The 19,581-nt window shown below is 47.4% G+C and overlaps 1 protein-coding gene across 1 annotated transcript; it reads left to right on the top strand.

The window, feature by feature from the left end:
• Positions 1–8,240: 8,240 nt before the first annotated feature.
• On the top strand, positions 8,241–17,771 carry LOC311189111 (phthioceranic/hydroxyphthioceranic acid synthase-like; the record flags this gene model as incomplete). Its single annotated transcript, XM_084260691.1, has 6 exons — positions 8,241–8,301; positions 9,708–9,861; positions 10,540–10,700; positions 11,461–11,664; positions 11,768–11,949; positions 12,240–17,771. 6 exons carry the CDS (start codon positions 8,241–8,243, stop codon positions 17,769–17,771), a joined length of 6,294 nt encoding a protein of 2,097 aa, XP_084116817.1.
• Positions 17,772–19,581: the final 1,810 nt, after the last annotated feature.

Here is a 19,581-nt window from a genome sequence, read left to right on the forward strand (position 1 = left end):
TGGTCTGAACTATGGGATCAAGCATACCCTGATGAAGTTTGCTGATGATACCAAACTGAGTGAGGAAGTGGACACTTCGGAAGGGAGAGCGACCCTGAAAGAAGACCTGGATAGGCTAGAAGAGTGGACTAACAAAGCTCAACAAGGACAAGCGTAATGTCTTGCACTGGAGAAGACATAATCCATGAGTGTAGCCAGGGAGTAATTCTGTGGAAAGGAGCCCGGGGGTCCTGGTGGACAACAAGCTCAATGTGAGTGAACAGTGTGTGGCTGTGACAAAGAAAGGGCATCATCAGCAGAGATAGAGTCATTATCCCACTCTACTCAGTGCTTGTCTGGCCACACCTGGAATATGGTGCTCAATTTTGGTCCCACAAAAAGATGTGGACAGGCTGGAGAAGGTCCAGAGAAGGGCAACAGAAACGGTCAAAGTACTAGGTAGCCTGTATATGAGGGAAGGCTGAGAGAACCGAGTTTGATCAGCCTTGAGAAAAGGCGGCTTCAGATAGACAGTACCACCACATTGCTGTATTTAACAGGTGGCTATAAAGAAGATGAAGACTCCCTTTTTACAAGGAGCCACAGGGAAAAGTCAAGGGGTAACAGGTGCAAGTTACTCCTGGGGACACTCTCAGTGGACACAAGAGGAAAATTTTTTGCAATGAGAACAATAAGCCATTGGAATAATCTCCCCAAGGAAGTGGTGGGTTCCCCAGCATTGGATACTTCAGCTGTTCACAGTGCTGAGCCATCTTGTCCAGACGGTGCTTTTTCCAAGAAAGGCTGGAACAGATGGTTGTTGAGGTCCTTTCCAACCTGATACTCTCTGTTTTTATGAAAATCCTTCTTTGTATTTATTGTAAAGACTGCACATGGCTTTTCCCAGTGGTTGAGTGTAGTTGTACTTTTTTTTTTTTAAGTGTATGTATTCATGCAGAGTATTGTGCTATTAAAAAACCAAACCCAACAGTTTGAACATCTCAGTTTAAGCCTTGATGCCAGATGCTATTGCTTAATAGTAGAATTACCAGGGAAACATTTTGAAATGGCTAAATGCAACGTCAGGAATCAGGAACAGAGAAAATTGGGGATTTTGACAGGGTTTGGGATTTTGACAGGAAACTGGTAGTCTTGTTATGTAACCAGGTTATTTCAGATGTCAGATTTAGTGATTGATAAAAAGAATTAATGACATTCCTGTATATATTAAAAAGAATATTGAGTAGGTATAGACATTCATCAGTCATAGTGGCTTTATCTAACTTTAACCATCTAAATTGATCTAATTTTCCCCCTGCAGGCTTTTTATCTATTGTCTTTGAAGAAGAAGGCTAGGTAGCTCTAACATAGTCGAGGAAGAGAGCTCAGGCAAGGGAGACCCGGCGGGTGGAGCCCTCTGAAAAGCGGCAACCCCCGAGCATTGATCCTCGAGGGCAAATGAAAGAAGGAGAGGAGAAAAGGAGAGACCCCGCGACGCACCCGGCGCCAGCCACTGCCTCTCGCTGAGACTGCACGTCGGCGTGACTCCTCGGGGGCGGAGCTTAGCGCGGCAGCGGCAATCCGACTCCCTACAAGAGGCGCCTCTGGGAGCGCCAGCGACCAGGACGGGTAAACAGAGCGTGGCGCGGCAGTTCGCGCAGGCAGGGTGAGCCTTCCCTCCTAGCTCAGAGGGGAAATTGAGCACACCAGCTCAGAGTACACAGGTTGAGCCAAGGGTTCCCTGTTTCTTGTGTCCAGACATTTGGACCATGGTGTCCACCAGGCGGAGACCTTCCCCCTACAAATCTGGGGCAACCCCAATGAGGGATGTGCCTAAGGACACCTCGGTCCAGGTCACTGGCTGCAGGGAATGTTTGAGTCTGCTGCTGCCAAGTGAAAGAGACAAGGGCCTCACCTGTGTGAGGTGTGAGCAGGTGGATGACCTCCTCTGCTTAGTTGCCAATCTTGAGGATGAGCTCGAAAGGCTGAAAGCCTGCCCACTCAATAAGGTAGCAGTGGGAGTGGAAACTGTGACTTGTGTCAGCACAGGTGGGTGCTCTTGTCTTCCTCAGGTAACTTGCCCTGACACCAACATTTCAAACATGGTCCTCACTAGGAAACGGGCTTCCCATGCAAAGGCTGTGGCAACCCAGACAGAGGGTCTGCTCCATAATGTGGCAGTTCAGGTTTCTGACTGTCGGGAGTGCCTCAGCCTGCTGCTGCCAGGGAAGGATGGGAAGGATGTGACTTGCGTGCGGTGTGAGCAGCTGTTCAGCCTTGTTGTGGAGCTTAGGGAGGAGGTAGATAGACTGTGGACCATCAGAGAATGCGAGCGGGAGATAGACTGGTGGAGCGACTCTCTGCGAAAAAGGCGCAGAGATTGCACTTCCCAGACTGAGGGAGTATTGGGAGAAATGGCCCCTCTCTCTCACCATAGTCAAGCAGGGAGAGACAGCTTGAGAGGAGAGGAGGAATGGCAGCAGGTCTCAGCCCGGCGTTGCAGGCGACCCCCATCCCGACCTACCTCGGTTCCCCTGGTCCCTCTCTGTAACAGGTATGAAGCCCTGAAACCAGAGGGAGACGTGAGTGATGATGACATAGGAGCGCTGCCGCCAAGCTTGCCCAAGGTAAGGTGGACGGCTCCACGTTTGAAGACTGCTTCCTCTACGAAAGAAAGGAGGGTGATAGTTGTGGGCAACTCTCTTCTGAGAGGAACAGAGGGCCCAATATGTCGGCCTGACCCCTACCCATAGGGAGGTGTGCTGCCTTCCTGGGGCACGGGTCAGGGATATTTCTAGAAAACTCCCCAGCCTTATCCGCCCCTCCGATTATTACCCTTTATTGGTAGTTCAGACTGGCAGTAATGGGATTGCTGACAGAAGCCTGAGGATTATAAAAAATGATTTTAGGAGGCTGGGGAAGTTAGTCGATGGAGCGGGCATACAAGTTGTGTTTACCAATATTCCTTTGGTGGCAGGGGCAAACACTGAGATAAGCAGAAAAGGCCATCTTATAAATGCATGGCTGAGAGGCTGGTGCAAACGCAAAAATTTTGGATTCTTTGATCACGAGGCGGTCTGCTCGGCACCTAGCCTGAGGACAGCTGATGGGAATTGCCTGTCTCCGAAAGGGAAACGGATACTTGCCCAGGACCTGGCAGGACTTGTAGAAAGGGCTTTAAACTAGATAGGAAGGGGGAAGGGGATAAAGCCAGGTCTGCTAGAGATCGGCCTGGGGAAGTGGTATTGGGATTAGGAGAGAGGCAAGGGGCTCAGCTGAAGTGCGTCTACACTAACGCACGCAGCATGGGCAACAAGCAAGAAGAGTTGGAAGCCATAGTGTGGCAGGCAAACTATGACCTCGTTGCCATAACAGAAACATGGTGGGATTGCTCCCATGACTGGAGTGCTGCAATGGATGGCTACAAACTCTTCAGGAGAGACAGGCAAGGAAGGAGGGGTGGTGGTGTGGCTCTATACATTAGGGAATCCTTTCCTGCTACTGAGATTGTGACTGGGGATGATAACATTGAATCCCTATGGGTAAAGATCAGAGGAAGGGCTGACAAGGCAGACATCCTGGTGGGCGTCTGTTATAGACCGCCAAACCAGGATGAAGAGACAGATGAGGTGTTCTACAAGCAGCTGGCACGAGCTGCACGGTCATCAGCCCTTGTCCTCATAGGGGACTTCAACTTCCCTGACATATGCTGGGAGTACAGCACAGCACAGAAGAAGCAGTCTAGGAGGTTTTTGGAGTGCATAGAGGATGCCTTCCTGATGCAGCTGGTCAGAGAGCCCACAAGAGGAACTGCCCTGCTAGACCTGCTGTTCGTGAACAGGGAAGGTCTGGTAGGAGATGTGAAGGTTGGGGGCTGCCTTGGACAGAGTGACCATGAAATGATACATTTCTCAATTCATGGTGGAGCTTGGAGGGGGAATAGTAAAACTGCTACCTTGGACTTCCGGAGGGCGGACTTTGATTTGTTCAAGAGACTGGTAGGGGGAGTCCCTTGGCATTTAGTCTTAGCGAACAAAGGGGTGCAAGAGAGCTGGTTGCTCTTCAAGAAGGAAGTCTTAAGGGCGCAGGAGCAGGCGGTCCCCCTGAGCCGCAAAATGAGCCGGCGGAGAAGAAGACCGGCGTGGATGAATAGGGAGTTATTCTTGAGGCTCTGGGAGAAAAAGAGAATCTACCGCCTGTGGAAGGAGGGACGGGCAACTGAGAATGAATTCAAGGAAGTTGTCAGGATGTGTAGAGGTGAAATCAGAAAGGCAAAAGCCCAGCTTGAAATTAACCTGGCCGCTGGAGTGAAAAGGAATAACAAACTCTTTTATAAGTACATTAACAATAAGAGGAGGACAAAGGAGAATATCCACTCTTTACTGGATGAGGCTGGGAATGTGATCACTGAGGATAAGGAAAAGGCGGAGGTTCTGAATGCCTTCTTTACGTCCGTCTTTAAAGGTCAGACCAGTTATCCTCAGGGTACTCCTCTCTCTGACCTGGTAGTCTCGGCTGGGGAGCATGCTAACTCCCCTGTGATTCTGGAAGAAACGGTCAGAGACTTCCTACTCCAACTGGACTGCCACAAGTCCATGGGGCCGGATGAAATCCACCCGAGAGTGCTGAGGGAACTGGCAGAGGTGGTAGCTGAGCCGCTTTCCATTATCTATCAGCTCTCCTTGTTGACTGGTGAGGTCCCAGAAGACTGGAGGCTCGCCAATGTGACTCCCATTTACAAGAAAGGTTGTAAGGAGGATCCGGGGAACTACAGGCCTGTTAGCCTGACCTCGGTTCCAGGGAAGGTTATGGAACAGATAGCCTTGAGGGAGATCATGCGGCATGTGCGGGATGGCCGGGGGATCAGGCCTAGCCAGCATGGGTTCATGAAGGGCAGGTCCTGTTTGACCAACCTGATCTCCTTCTATGATCTAGTGACCCATCTGCTGGATGAGGGAAAGGCTGTTGATGTGGTCTACCTAGACTTCAGCAAAGCCTTTGACACTGTCTCCCACGGTATTCTCCTGCAGAAGCTGGCAGCCCGTGGCTGGAATGGGTACACCCTCGGCTGGGTAAGGAGCTGGCTGGAGGGCCGGGCTCAGAGAGTGGTAGTAAATGGAGTTAAATCCAGCTGGCAACTGGTCACGAGTGGTGTTCCCCAGGGGTCGGTGCTGGGGCCTGTCCTCTTCAGTATCTTTATTGATGACCTAGATGAGGGCATTGAGTGCACCCTCAGTAAGTTTGCAGATGACACTAAATTGGCTGGGAGTGTGGATCTGCCTGGGGGTAGCGAGGCCCTACAGAGGGATCTGGACAGGCTGGAGAGCTGGGCTGAAGCCAATGGCATGAGGTTCAACAAGAGCAAATGCCGAGTCCTGCACTTTGGCCACAACAACCCCAGGCAGCGCTATAGGCTTGGGGTGGAGTGGCTGGAGGACTGTGTGGAGGAAATGGACCTGGGGGTACTGATTGATGCACGGCTGAACATGAGCCAACAGTGTGCGCGAGTGGCCAAGAAGGCCAACGGCATCCTGGCTTGCATCAAAAATAGTGTTACTAGTAGGAACAGGGAGGTAATTGTCCCCCTGTACTCAGCACTTGTGAGGCCGCATCTCAAGTACTGTGTTCAGTTTTGGGCCCCTCACTACAGGAAAGACATTGAGGCCCTGGAACGCGTTCAGAGGAGAGCTACTAAGCTGGTGAGGGGTCTGGAGCACAGGCCTTACGAGGAGCGGCTGAGGGAGCTGGGATTGTTCAGCCTGGAGAAGAGGAGGCTCAGGGGAGACCTTATAGCTCTCTATAACTTCCTGAAGGGAGGTTGTAGTGAGCTGGGGGTCGGCCTCTTCTCCCGTGTAGACAGTGACAGAACTAGAGGGAATGGTATCAAGCTGCGCCAGGGGATATTCAGGCTGGACATTAGGAAGCACTACTTCTCGGAAAGGGTAGTCAGGCAATGGAATGCACTGCCCAGGGAGGTGGTGGAGTCACCGACCCTGGGGTGTTCAAGGAAAGACTGGATGTTGTATTGAGGGACATGGTTTAGTGGGAGCCAGTAGTAATAGGTGAATGGTTGGACTGGATGATCTTTTAGGTCTTTTCCAACCTTGATAATTCTGTGATTCTGTGATAGTCTATGCACCTAATCTTTAAGTAGCTCAACTTAAATAAGATCATAGAATGACAGAATGGTTTGCATTAGAAGAGACCTCAAAGATCATCTAGTTCCAACCCCCCTGGCATGGGCAGGGACGCTAGACCAGGTTGCCCAAAGCCCATCCAACCTGGCCTTGGACACTTCTGGGGAGGGGGAGCCACAGCTTCTCTGGGCAGCCTGTTCCAGTGTGTCACCACCGTCACAGTGAAGAATTTTTTTCCTTATATCTAATCTAAATATACCATTCCTCATCTTAAGGTCATTACCCCTTGTCCTACAGCTACACTCCCTGATAAAGAGTCCCTCTGCATTTTCCTGAAGGCCCCCTTAAGGTACTGTGGGAATGCAGTAAGGTCTCCCCTGAGCCTTCTTTTCTCCAGGCTGAACAAGCCCAACTCTCTCAGCCTGTCTTCATAGGAGAGGTGCTCCAGCCCGCTGATAATCTGGCCCTCCTCTGGACTCACTCCAACAGATCCATGTCTTTCATATGTTGAGGGCTCCAGAGCTGAACAGAGGACTTCAGGTGGGATCTCACAAGAGTGGAGTGGAGGGGGAGAAGCACTTCCCTCAAATCTGCCGGTCACACCTCTTTAGATGCAGCCCATAACACAGCTGGCTTTCTGGGCTGCAAGTGCATATTGCTGGCTCATGTTGAGCTTTTCATCCACCAACAACCCCTAGTCATCCTCCTCAGGGCGGCTCTCAATCCCTTGATAAATTGAATCCAAGGTGAACTCTATTCATGGCCCAGCAATGTGCCCTTACAGCAAAGAAAGCCAATGGTCTCCTGGGGTGCGTTAGACAAAGTATTCCTAGCAGGCCAAGGGCGGTCATCCTTTCTTTCTACTCAGCACTGGTGGGGCTACATAAGGAGTACTGTGTCCAGTTCTGGGCTTCCCAGTACAAGAGAGACAATGATATACTGGAGAGAGTCCAGTGAAAGGCCACGAATACGGTTGAGGGACTGGAGCATCTCTTACAAAGGGGGAAGCTAATAGAGCTGCCACTGTTCATCCTGGAGAAGGCTCGGGGGAACTGCTCAATGCATATATGCTTTGTCCTTTCCTTACTGTCCACATTTTAGGAAAATTAGGCAAACATTTTCATACTACGATGATCTCATTTCTTCTCCTTGTTGATCATCAGGACAATAGTTGCTGTTGTCCGAGTTCAAACTATCAGCAGTGGCACCGGACTCTGAACACTTAGACTGAAAGGGGCAAGGCCTGGAGATTGTGTTTCAAGCTCTCAGCAAGTTCACGCAGCCAACTTTGTGTCCTTTACTGTCATATAGAATACTTCTTATTCAATCATAGGCGAGGGTGAGATTCCTATTAAAGCAGGGGAGGTGGGAGGGGGCAGAATAACATCAAAGTCAAATAATTTAGAGTCCAGAAACTGCTCTTCTTTTACTTTTTTTTCCTCACCAGCCCCATAGAGCAGAGCACTGGAAACTTATAAAAGGAATGAGGAGTTCCAGACACCTTGCTCTTTGTGGTGAGGCAATTTTGCTCCCACTGGATTAGTATTCCTCCTTGGTATCATAATTAATGCTATAACAATTACAACAGTGGTGATGATGATCATGATGACGATGACCACGACATCAGCAAAGTGCTGGAAAAAGTCATACAGCATGAAAAATGTAAATACAGCTCACTCATTCAATGACACATTAATATCCATTAATTATCATTATGTACAAAACTAATTTTTGAGATTTGACTTACAAAAAATGGTTTGTCTATAAGCCAGTGCCTTTTCTTGCTAGATTTTCACCATAAAGCAGAATAAGATATTTGTGTCACCACCTCCTAGCTGGGCAGAGCACTGCTTCAGTGAAGAAACAACTGGTAGTGATTTGCACAGTAACCCTTCTTGTGTTCTGTTTGAAGCAGGGAATCATAGAATCATAGGGGTTGGAAGGGACCTCGAGAGATCATCAGGTCCAACCCCCAGGTATTTTTGTCCTAATACCTACTTGAAACTAAAAACCTTTCAGAAGACATTATTTTTTTGCTTTTTCTTTGTGATCTGTTTATTTCATGATAAATGCATAATTGTTTGAGCTGGCTGACTCTTACACCCATATTATGCAGGTTGAGAGATGGAGATCGAAACTGGAGATGAAATTGCTATTGTGGGAATAGGGTGCAACTTTCCTGGAGGTAAGTTTTGGATAAAACCAGAGCAGGCTGCTGAGCAGACAGTGAAAAGCGTGCTCCCTCATTCATGCTGAGGTAGAGGAAAAGAACACATTCCTCCCTGGCTTCTGTAGAATTTGTTGCTTTGCTACTTGTAGAATCTTTTGAAAAGGTGACACTGGTGCAAAAGACTTGGTTCAAATACTAGTAGAAGCTACTAAATTGCTAGCAATTATGTAGCAGCAGTGTCTTGCCATAGCATGAAATATTAGTTGTGTGCAAGCCATCTGTTGGTCCAGACATGCCAGTACAGGGACTTTTTTCAGAAACGTTCTTAATTACCTCACCATGCAGTAAGCGAACCATGTCCTGATCCTGCATTGTGCATGGTCAGAACTGTGTTTCTGAAGGTGCCCTGAAAGAGCAACGGGAGCTGTTAAAGTACCCCAGTCCAGCTATGGTGTGTGGCTGTGTCTGTGGTGATGGACTGATGGTGGGAGGGCTTAGGTGGGCGTGCTGTCCTGTGATCCCTGGTACTGACTGCTCGCTAGCACAATCCACAGCCCAGCACTGGCCCATGTCTGTTCAAAGGAGGAGGAGAAATGTGAGCCATGGTGTGGATGCCATGTTTGTTGGTTTCCAGAATAAGAAAGGGGAGTAGACATATTTTCAGGGCCTAGAGCTGGAGCTCTGGCTTTCAACCAGTAAGGACAGGGGCCCTCAAAAACCAGTGAGGTGTGGGGCTCTGTCATCATTGAATATACACATACTTTTATGTTTGATTTAGGTGCCTTTCTAGTGCCAGAGACAAATGATAAGACCTCTGGCATTTATCGTGGCATTTACCTGTCACTGATTGGCTCGGCCTTGGTCAGCAGCAGGTCCAGCCTTGAGCCCAGCTGGTATTTACTCCATCAGGCCCAGGGAAAGCTTCTAGCAGCTTCTTGCAGAAAGCCACCCCTGCAGCCCCCCACTTCTCCACCCGAACCCAGCCACGCAAAATCACCACACCTGGGACTTGTAAGCTCAGTCTGCCTTCAGAGAGCTCATGCCCAGAGCTGACCTTTTGCTGCCAGTGGAGCTGCCTGGGGAGTGGTGCTGTTCAGATACAGAAAGACTTCATCGCACTCGTGGGGGCAGTGGGGACACAGTGCATGTATATAGGAGATACAGTGAGATGGGAGGAAGATGGGGGCAGCAGTAAGTTAAGGATTTTGTGGGGTTCCTTTGCCTTTAGGCAAGCAGTGGAGGGATCAGTCATGCCTTGCCATTTTCCTCTTGCCAGAGAATGATCGTTTCTTTCTCTGGTGATTGTAATTGAGCAACCCAGATGTATACGTGGAAGTTCCTTGGAACTGAGTGTGCATTTCTGAGTCTGCGTGGGGAGGGGAGCACATAATCTAACCTACTTTAAACCCTTTGTACAACAGGTGATGGAATTGACAATTTCTGGAAAGTCTTGGAGGAAGGCAGAAACTGCACAGGAGAAATTCCCATTGAGAGATTTAATGTCCAAGAGTGGTATGATCCAGATGATAACAAGCCAGGAAAAATGTGTACAAAGCGAGCTGCTCTTCTCAATGAGTGAGTCTGTTACTAAGCCATGCCACTGATTTTTTTGTTCTTCTTAGACTAACACGTCCATGCTTTCAGAGGGTGCAAGCCAAAGGGAGAGCTTACAAATGGGACCTAGGCTCTGGCTTTCTTCTGTCTCACGTGATGAACATGATTAAGCCTGGGCTTGGTTGGTTGTGTGCGTGGGCCTACTTTGAAGATTTTTCTCAAGATGAACACACATATGCATATAAAAATATTTTGAATTTGAATCTGAACCGATCCTGTATTTCCTGGTTTTAAACTGTAAAGCATCTCTGTGTGTTGTTTACAACAATCTAGAAGACAGTATTTGTTTGAAACTTGCTGAGTACGACCCCATTACAGCAGAGGGAGTCTCATTCTGCAGATGTTCATAATCTGAAGAGTCCTGTTGGTATTAATGGGATAACCAAGTGAATAAACATTTCTAGGGGTGGACTTGTAACTCTGAAATGCAGAATCACTGATTAAAGTACATAAGTTGTGGTGGGACATAAACCATCCTTAGCCTATAAACATTTTATTCTGAATTTCAGGAGTGAGAGCTGTGGACTAAACACCACTCACCGCTTTGCTTTTCATGAAAGTGCAAAAGGGTGTGTACTTTGAGCTTGGAAGTAAATGCATATGGTAAATCAAGTCTATTGCCTGGTCTCTGTGTTTTAGATTTAATTCCTTTGACAACCACCTGTTTGGGATTAATGATCTGGAAGCTGAACGCATGGATCCGCAACAGAAGTTACTGATAGAATGCACCTACAAGGCCCTGGAGGATGCAGGAGTCCCTGTAGAAGCTATCAGTGGCACCAGAACGGGTGTTTTTGTTGGTAAGATGAAAATTTCATGGTGAAAAATGTCTGCTTGAGTCTCACAAAGACTGATGCACTCCTTCATAAACTTTCCATATGTATCTAGCACTGGAGACCTAAAGGCTGCTGTGCTATGACACTACTGGATATTTTTGCCAAGAGTTACTAGGCTACTCCCTAAGTTCATTCCATAATTCACAGATCCATTTTAGGTGTTCCTCTTAGTGTCTTCAGGCACTGAAGTTAAACTGCCTCCCCAGCCCTTCCCAGGAATGATACTCTCAAGTCAGGCCTACACATTTTTCCAGTGGACTCTTTTCCAGTATAACATTGGTTGAGGTGGTACAGGGGTTAAGAGCCTCTTAAAGCAGCAGAAATCCTCGTGTAGGTACCAGAACGCTGCCAAGGGGCACCTGTCCAAATGCTCGTGTTGTCAAGGTGCTAGAGTAACAGCACGCGTTTGCTGGGGCAGTCTGTGCCTAAGCAGGCTACACCCAGCTTTCCTGCATCATACACTGAGCTAAGCCATCAGGAAAGGCCTGCCATTTGGTGTGCAGGCAGAACTTTCAAGTCTTTGCTATGTTTGGGTAAGTTGGGTCCGGGGGGATTGCTGGGAGATCTGGCACTGACTTGCGCTGAAGCCAAGTTTCACCACAGGAGCGCTGATGCCCTGTAGTTTACTATGAAAACAGAAACCCCAAACACATCATCAGGTTTAGAGCTGAACTTCCCTTTTGTTTCCTTGGGTTAATGTGACACATATTTGATATCTTTACAGGTCTTATGAACCGAGACTATGAAATTGTAACAAGCAGAGCAGTGAGTGAAATAAATCATTATGACGGTACGGGAACAGCAATGAGCATTGCTGCTAACAGGGTCTCATTCACGTTTAATCTGACTGGACCATCACTGACTATTGACACGGCATGTTCATCTTTTCTTTTTGCTCTGCACTACGCCTTACGAGCAATTAAATCAGGTAATGGGAGTGAAGAGATGCTGGGCAACAAAATTAGGATGGCTGCTGTTTCTGTCCGTCGTCCTGCACATCTCAACATCACTATGTTTCTGTTTTACTCCAGGAGATTGTGAGGCAGCAATCTGTGGCGGGGTGAGCTGCATAATAGATCCCCGCACCTTTGTGTCTCTCAGTAAAGCAAAAATGATCTCTCCGGAGGGAATAAGCAAACCCTTCTCCAAAAAGGCAGATGGCTATGGAAGGGGAGAAGGCTGTGGTGTTGTTTACCTCAAACCACTGAAAAAGGTAAGGCCTCTGGTGAAACAGCCTAAAACAAGACTGGTTGCTTACCTGAGTTTTGTAGCTGCAGTTTGAGCAACTGCTTTGCCAGGAAAGATTTTCCAATTCAACCTGAAGACTAATGAAGCATTTATTAAGCATTAAGCATTTAGGCATTTCACCTACCACATGGTAGGGTTCACACATTTAAATGCTTGTATGTCGCTCTCTCTTCTTCTTGGTTGTTTTGTTTTGTTTTCTGCCACACAGAAAAAGCATGAGATTGCTAAAGCAAATTTTACCTCTTCATGACACAGGCAAAGGAAGACTACAGCAAAATCTGGGGTGTTATAAACATCAGCGCAGTAAATCAGAACGGTAGGTCTGTGACTCCAATCACAAGACCTTCAAGAGTAGAGCAAGAGAAGTTACTGCGCAGTATTTATGAAGCTCATGTTGATCCTTCAGTTGTGCAGTACGTTGAAGCTCATGGTACAGGAACTGCTGCTGGAGATCCAACTGAAGCTGAAAGCCTTGGCAATGTCATTTCTCAAAACCGGTCTTCACACGTTTCCATCCTGAAAATAGGTTCAGTGAAAGGAAATATTGGCCACACGGAATCAGCCGCTGGAGCAGCAGGGTTAATCAAAGTGCTTCTGATGATGCATCATGGAAAGATTGTTCCGTCCTTACATTACTCAAAGGAGATGAGCAGCATCGATACAGAGAAATTAAACCTGGCAGTTCCCACAGCTGTAGAGCCCTGGGAGGAATCCAGTGAGTATGGAAGAGTGGCTGGCATCAACTGCTTTGGATTTGGAGGAACCAATGCTCACATTGTAGTCAGGCAGGTTAAGCAGCTAGAGCCTCTTCCAGCCTTTAAGAGGCCCCTTGAAATAGTTCTGCTGTCTGCAGCATCGCATAAATCCCTTCAGATGATGATGGCCGATACAGCAGAGCAGCTGAGCACAAGAAGCTTGGTAACTCTCCCAAGCCTGGCCTATACATCTGCCTGCAGAAGAAGCCATGGCAACTACAGGTACCGAAAAGCGTTTGTCACAAATTCCCTGCAACACTTGCAGCAAGAGGTTATGTCGGCAGTGAGCAGTGAACTTCCCACCTCAAAGGTGGAACCACACTTGGTGTTTGTGTTCTGTGGCAACGGCGTAATGCTGAAGGAGTTCACTCCGTCCCTGCTAAGCTCAGAGCCAGTGTTCAGAGACAAGTGCAGGGAAATAGAAGCACTTTTTCAGAAGCACGCTCCCATCAGCCTGCTGCCAGCAAGAGGTCACAGCCCAGAGGACTTGTTGAATCCAGAGCTTTGCCAGCCCTTGCTTTTTACCCTGCAGGTTGCCTTAGCTTTCCTGCTGAAATACTGGGGCATTGAGCCAGTCGCTGTCATTGGCCACTCAATAGGGGAAGTTGCTGCTGCGCACTTTGCTGGGTACCTTTCCCTGGCAGATGCAGTCAAAGTGATTTATCACCGGAGCCGGCTGCAGGCAAAGACTGCCAGTGGCAGAATGTTGGTGGTTGGAAACATTCCTGTTGGAGAGATTGCTGAACGTCTGCATCGCTACTCGGGGAAGGTGTGCATTGCAGCTTTCAACAGCCCAGTTTCCTGCACCTTGTCTGGGAATGCAGACTCTGTGGATGCTGTCCAGAGAGATTTAGCTCAAGCTTTCAGCCACAGAAACATCTTTCTTCATGTGTTAAATGTCTCAGCTGCATACCACAGCCCCAGCATGGATGGGATTCTTGGGGAGTTGGAAGGACACATAGTGCCTTTAGAAAAACAGAGGGGGGAAATTGAAGTGATTTCAACCCTGACTGGGGGGGCTGTTTCTGAGAAGGACTTTGCTCAGGGCAAATTCTGGGCCCGGCATACTCGTGAGCCGGTTGCTTTCAGTCAGGCCATAGAAACCGTGGCTAGAGGGAGGGAAAATGTGCTGTTTGTGGAAATAAGTCCTCACCGAGCATTGCAGCGAAGCATAAAGGAAACGCTAGGAAAAGGCACAAAGGTCTTCTCTGCTTTGCAAACTGATGCAGAGTATCAGACACTTTTCACCCTGGTAGGAAATCTGTTCGAACTGGGATGCAATCCCAGCTGGCAGCACTTTTATAATGGGTATCAAAGTGCTCCAGTGGCCATTCCACGGTATCAGTTTGATCGCAAAAAACTCATGGCCTGCCTGAGTATCCATCAGCAAGCCAAGCAAAGAGACATTGGCTCCAGTCATGCTTTGATTTACACCACAAAGAGTGACAACATGGAGTTTGGCTGCCTGCTGTCTCAGGACACAACATCGTACTTATATGAGCACAAGAACAATGGTGTGGCTTTGGTCCCTGGTGCTTTTTATGTGGAGCTTGGTCTGGCCTCTGTGATGCGCAGCTCAAGACCTAGAGAGCCTCTAAGTTCTTGCCAGTTGAGTATCAGTTTTTCTGCACCGTGTGTTCTCACACAGAGCTCCCAAGCCTTGACTATCAAGCTGAGTCCACAAAAAGCAGTGACAGCCTTTGAGATACTCTCTTCCTCCAACGCGGTTTATGCTGCAGGCCAAGTTATAAAGGCGCCTGAAACTGTGGTGGAAGAAAGTACCATCTCCTTCCAAGCCATCTATCAGAGATGCAGGTCAGTGGTTAGCAGAGAGGAGGTTTATGAAGCCCTGTCGCAGCTGGGCTTTCAGTATGGCTCCATGTTCCAGCAGCTCAGCGATGTGCATTATTGCCAGGAACTGAAGGAAGCTATAACAAGCATAAAGGTGAACAAGGAGACCATCAGAGAGATGTACAACTACTGCATCCATCCAGTGCTGCTCGACTGTTTTCTGCAGATGACCGCTGTCACCACCTCAAAGACGTTCCCGTCCAGAGCAGCCTTTCCTTCAGGGATAGGCAGCCTGGTGGTGCTGCGACCGTTGGAGGAAGAAATGATGATATATCTGAGAACAAGCAAATCCACTGGGAACTCTCTAGAAGTCTGCGGATGCTTTATGGACAAACGTGGCTGCGTGTTGGCTGAACTCAAGCGTGTTGCCATCACCTTCATGAAGGAAGTGTCTTCCAGAGACAATGAGTTCATGTTTGAAAACAAGTGGAAAGAAGTCTTTCCTTCCCAGGTGCCCAGCGCTCTGGGGGCTATGCCCAGAGTCCTAGTGTTTGCAGACAAATTTGGGATAGCTGAGCAGCTCAAAAAATATTTACATCCTGCTTCACGATATGTTATGTATGAAGACTGGGAAGCTCTCTTGGAAGGCCACGCAGAGGATAAAATGAGAGCAGAGGTTGAGGATTATGATGAAATTCTGTTCCTGTGGGGAATTCACAAGTTGAATGAAGATTACCCAAGGAAAGTGGTAGACCAGTTGGCAAAGTGTTGTGAAGCCTATCGCCAAGTTATTGTGGCATTAAGAGAGAAAACGTCCCACTGTTCAGTCAGAGTTATCACCTATAAAACGACAGAAAGAAATGTGGACCACATCAATTGCGGGTTTGCGCTGCATGGCATGACCAGAACTTGTGTCGTTGAGGTTCCAGAAATCACCTTTCAGCTAATTGACCTCAGCTCTTCCACTTCCCTGGACATCTCAGTGCTAGCAGATGTTCTTGTCAAATGCAAAGGTGTGGAGTATCCAGAAGTTTGCATCAGCCAAGGAAGAATGTATGTGGCTGAAGTCAGACGCTCACCGTTTGTAGATGTAGATGACAGCCAACCCATAAGATCTCTGCAGAAGTCAGAAGCATTCACTTTGTACACTTCTGACCCATACACAGCTAAAGACTTGTCTGCTGAAATATCCACCAGCACAACTACTCAGCTTGCAAAACAGAGCGTTGAAATTCAGGTGGATAAAATATGTCTGCACTCAGAAGATTATTTTCCCATCACTGTTTCTAGTCGTAACTTTGGTAGTACCCTGTATTGGAATTCACAAGCAGTAGACAAACATGGACTTTTAGCTCTTGACTTCAGTGGCACAGTAACAGCAACAGGCATCGATGTGAAGAAAGTTAAAGTGGGAGATCACGTGGCTTCATGTTATCCAGCTGCTGCGTCATCCCGAGTTCAGATTCCAGGAGCAGTTTGTTTCAATGTAAAGAAATTCCCATGCTTTCGGAATGTCCCTTGTGTGTCATACTTTATCATTGCCTGGGAAATCTTCAGTCAGAGGTTACCCAAGGGGAAACATGGCAGAACAGTGGGCATTACTTCTACAGAGCCATCGTCAGCTTTGTGCCATGTTCTTTCTGCAGCAGCAGAAGAGATGGGTTGGAGAACAGTACTTGCGAGGCCCACTCCAGACAAGTTCCAGTATATAAACCTGTGCAATGCCCTTGTTGTTCTTCCTCCAGTGAACAGCCTGTCTCGGGAGGATCTGGCCCACATGTACTTTCTTAAGGACGTGGTGCTAGTGTGTGGCAATCAACAGCCTGAATGTATCCAGAACCTCAGTGGACTTGATCATGAAGATACCTGCTTTCATATCCTTACACTTAGCAGCATTTTCCAGAAAGCTTCCCTAAAGGAATTGCAAAAGACTGTGCAGGCGTGGATCAGTTCCATGGATATGAAACGGTTTAGACATCTCTCGGGTTCTGTTTTCCAGCAGGCTGAGAACTTTGAACGAATGAATTCTACAATGTCCTATTTTACCGACCAATCTGTCCCGCTTGCTGTACTGAGAAGGCAGAAGGACATCACCCCGCTTTCAGATATCCCATTGTATGAACCCCAGAAGAAGTTGTTTAAGCAGAATGCTGTGTACGTGGTAGTCGGGGGGCTCACTGGACTTGGCTTTGAAACGGTGAAATTCATAGCCAAGAACGGAGGCGAGTTTATTGCGATACTCTCCAGGAGAATTCCAAGCAAGGAGAAGCAAGAAGAGATAAAGGCTTTGCAGCAGCAGTATGAAGGAAGCAAAGTAGTGTACGTGCAGTGTGATGTTACTTCGACCAGCGATGTTGAGAAAGCTTTCCGCTATATCGCAAACATCTTTGCAGGGACTCCCATCAAAGGTGTGTTCCAAAGTGCTGTTGTTTTACATGATGGTCGTCTTGAAGTTCTGAACTTGGCTGACTTTCAGAAAGTGCTGAGTCCAAAAGTAGCAGGGACCCTAAATCTTCACTGGGCTACCAGAGGCCAGGAGCTTGACCACTTTGTGTGCTACTCCTCTATTACTTCCTTTATGGGCAATTCCACCCAGGCAAACTATGCAGCTGCAAACTCTTTCTTGGATGTCTTCTGCCTCTACAGGAGGAACCTTGGGCTTTCAGGCCAATCCATTAACTGGGGAGCTTTGAACCTTGGCGTACTGTTCAATCAAAACCATATTCAGAGCATCCTGGAGTCCAAGGGAATAGACATTCTGCAAGTGCATGAAATTCATGAGTATCTCAGGAAGAGTTTAGTTATGAATAACCCACAACAAACTGTTGCCAAGTTAAATTTTCCCACTTTGGCGCATCATGTCTTGTCTCGGATTATTTCACTCAAAAGTCGCTTCATGTCACTTATGTCAGAAGAATTCAGGAACGAACTTGAAATCTCTGAGGAACCTCAAGTCCAGGGTACTGCTGTGGTCAAACCTGAAGACTATATCACTTCAGTGGTGAGTGACCTCACTGAGTTAAGCCCAGATGAACTAACCATGAATACACCACTTTCATCCTTGGGCATAGACTCTATGTTAGCAATGACAATTCAGAACCGTGTCTTTCAAGAGAGAAGGGTGGACATACCTCTTCTGAAACTGCTTGATCCTCACACAACTCTGTCAAGTTTAGTAGTAGTTTTAGAAGCAGCAAGCAATCCAAATGGAGTAGTTGAGAAAAAAAAGTGCTGCAGTTGAAAGTGTAGAGGATGGGAGCTGGCTATAGGAGTCTTCTCACTCAGGAACTGTGTGACTTTTGAAGATACGTGGAGCATTTGTAGCATCTCAGAATATTCAGTGCAGACAGAAGAGAATATCTGATGGTGCTGAATGTACTCTTCTGCACTGACCCAGAAAAAAACATTCCAGGTTCTTCTGCCACTCCACTAGCTGTACTAAATTCAGTCAGTTGTTTGACTTGATACTCTCAGTATCTTAATTTTTCAACATTTTAAACTAGAACTGTGTAGTTTAATACAGACACATTTTCATTTGGCAAATTTCTGTGTTCAATGAACACTGCATTTTTCAAACCATATCAAAAGCTTGATGAAAATGATGCATTTGCACTTCTAAACAATGAATTTACATGTAAAGCAGTTTAGGATTACCACCCTTTTCCTCGTTATTATATTCTTAATCTGTTATTCTTTTTTGAATATTTTCAAACATGTATACATATGGGCACCTTTTCGAAAGACTTCTAGTAGTTGTGAATTTCAAAGGTTTCTCCTCAAAAATGACACGTAAGTTTTTCCTTAGTTCGGCAGGAATATTAAAAAAATACTAGTTGCAAACCATACTGTTTTTCTTTATTAGGTAAACAAATCTTTTGGAAAGCCCAAATACACAAGGGTAGTAAAACAGTTTGAAGTGGAAAACCTAAAGTGTATCCTTGTCTTATTTAACTTTTTGTCACTGACCCACTCTCGAAGTTTAAATTTTCATAATCCCAACAGCCACCTTTCGTTTAGTCTGGGGAGAAAATACAGACTTTTCCCCAAAGGCACTGAAAGAAACCGTGTTTACAGTGTCTTAATGTGGGAATGAGGTCCCTGTATTGTTCCTCCCTTTAATACCTAATTACCATTCATCCCGAGGTGTCTGTTATAGCACTGGCAGTCTTCTCCAGTGCATGGAGTACCCATGGACTGTGAGGTGACCCTGAAACCACCTCTTCTCCAGGCTGAACAAGTCCAGTTCCCTCAGCTTCGCCTCATAGCTCTGGTGGTCCAGCACCCAAGTGTCTGAGGGCCTTCTGCTGAGCTCTACTCAAACTTATCTATATCTGTGTTATACTGTCAGGCTCAGAAGTTGACCAGGGTTGCAGGTGTGGTGTAATGAGTGAAGTGTGGTGTAGTGGTGGTGTGCATTGTAGCACCAGTGTGAGCTAATGAGTAAAGGTGAAGAATGCTTTCCCTTGATCTCTGGGCTACGCTGCTGTGGATACAGCCCAGTCGACTGTTACTCTTTTTTGTTGCCTGAAGGGGACGTGGCCTAGTGCTTACTCCACTGCTCACTGGGACCCTCTGGTCCTTTTTATGCAAGCTGCTCCCCAGCCATTCAGTCACCAGCTTTTGACGTCCTGGAGCTTGGACTGTCTCCTGTGCAGAGCTGGTGCAGGGAGCTGTTCCACCCTGGGTGTGAGGCCTTGAGTTCACCACGATTGTAGTTCATGAAAATTCTGACAAGCTCTTTGTCCCCCTGAATAGCGGCCCTGCCGTTCGATTTGTCAAATGCAGCCAACAGAAACCAGGCAAAATTTGGTGGCAAATTATGACTTGATTACAGCTTAAAAGAAACCCAGCGGTCCAGTGCTGGCTGCAGTGTCCACCTGCGCTGAGCTTGCCAGGCCCATGCAGTACTGCAGCGGTGTGCTCTCTCAGAGGCTTTGTTCCTGTCCTGTAAGTGCCCCCAAGCCCTCCCATCTCGTGTTGCTGAAGCAGGCAGCAGTGAAGGTGACATGGCCCACCTGACTGGCCTGGCAGCGCAGGGGCTGGTGAATTGC

Source organism: Gallinula chloropus, assembly GCF_964237585.1.
Source record: "Gallinula chloropus genome assembly, chromosome: 2".
NCBI classification, from domain to species: Eukaryota; Metazoa; Chordata; class Aves; order Gruiformes; family Rallidae; genus Gallinula; species Gallinula chloropus.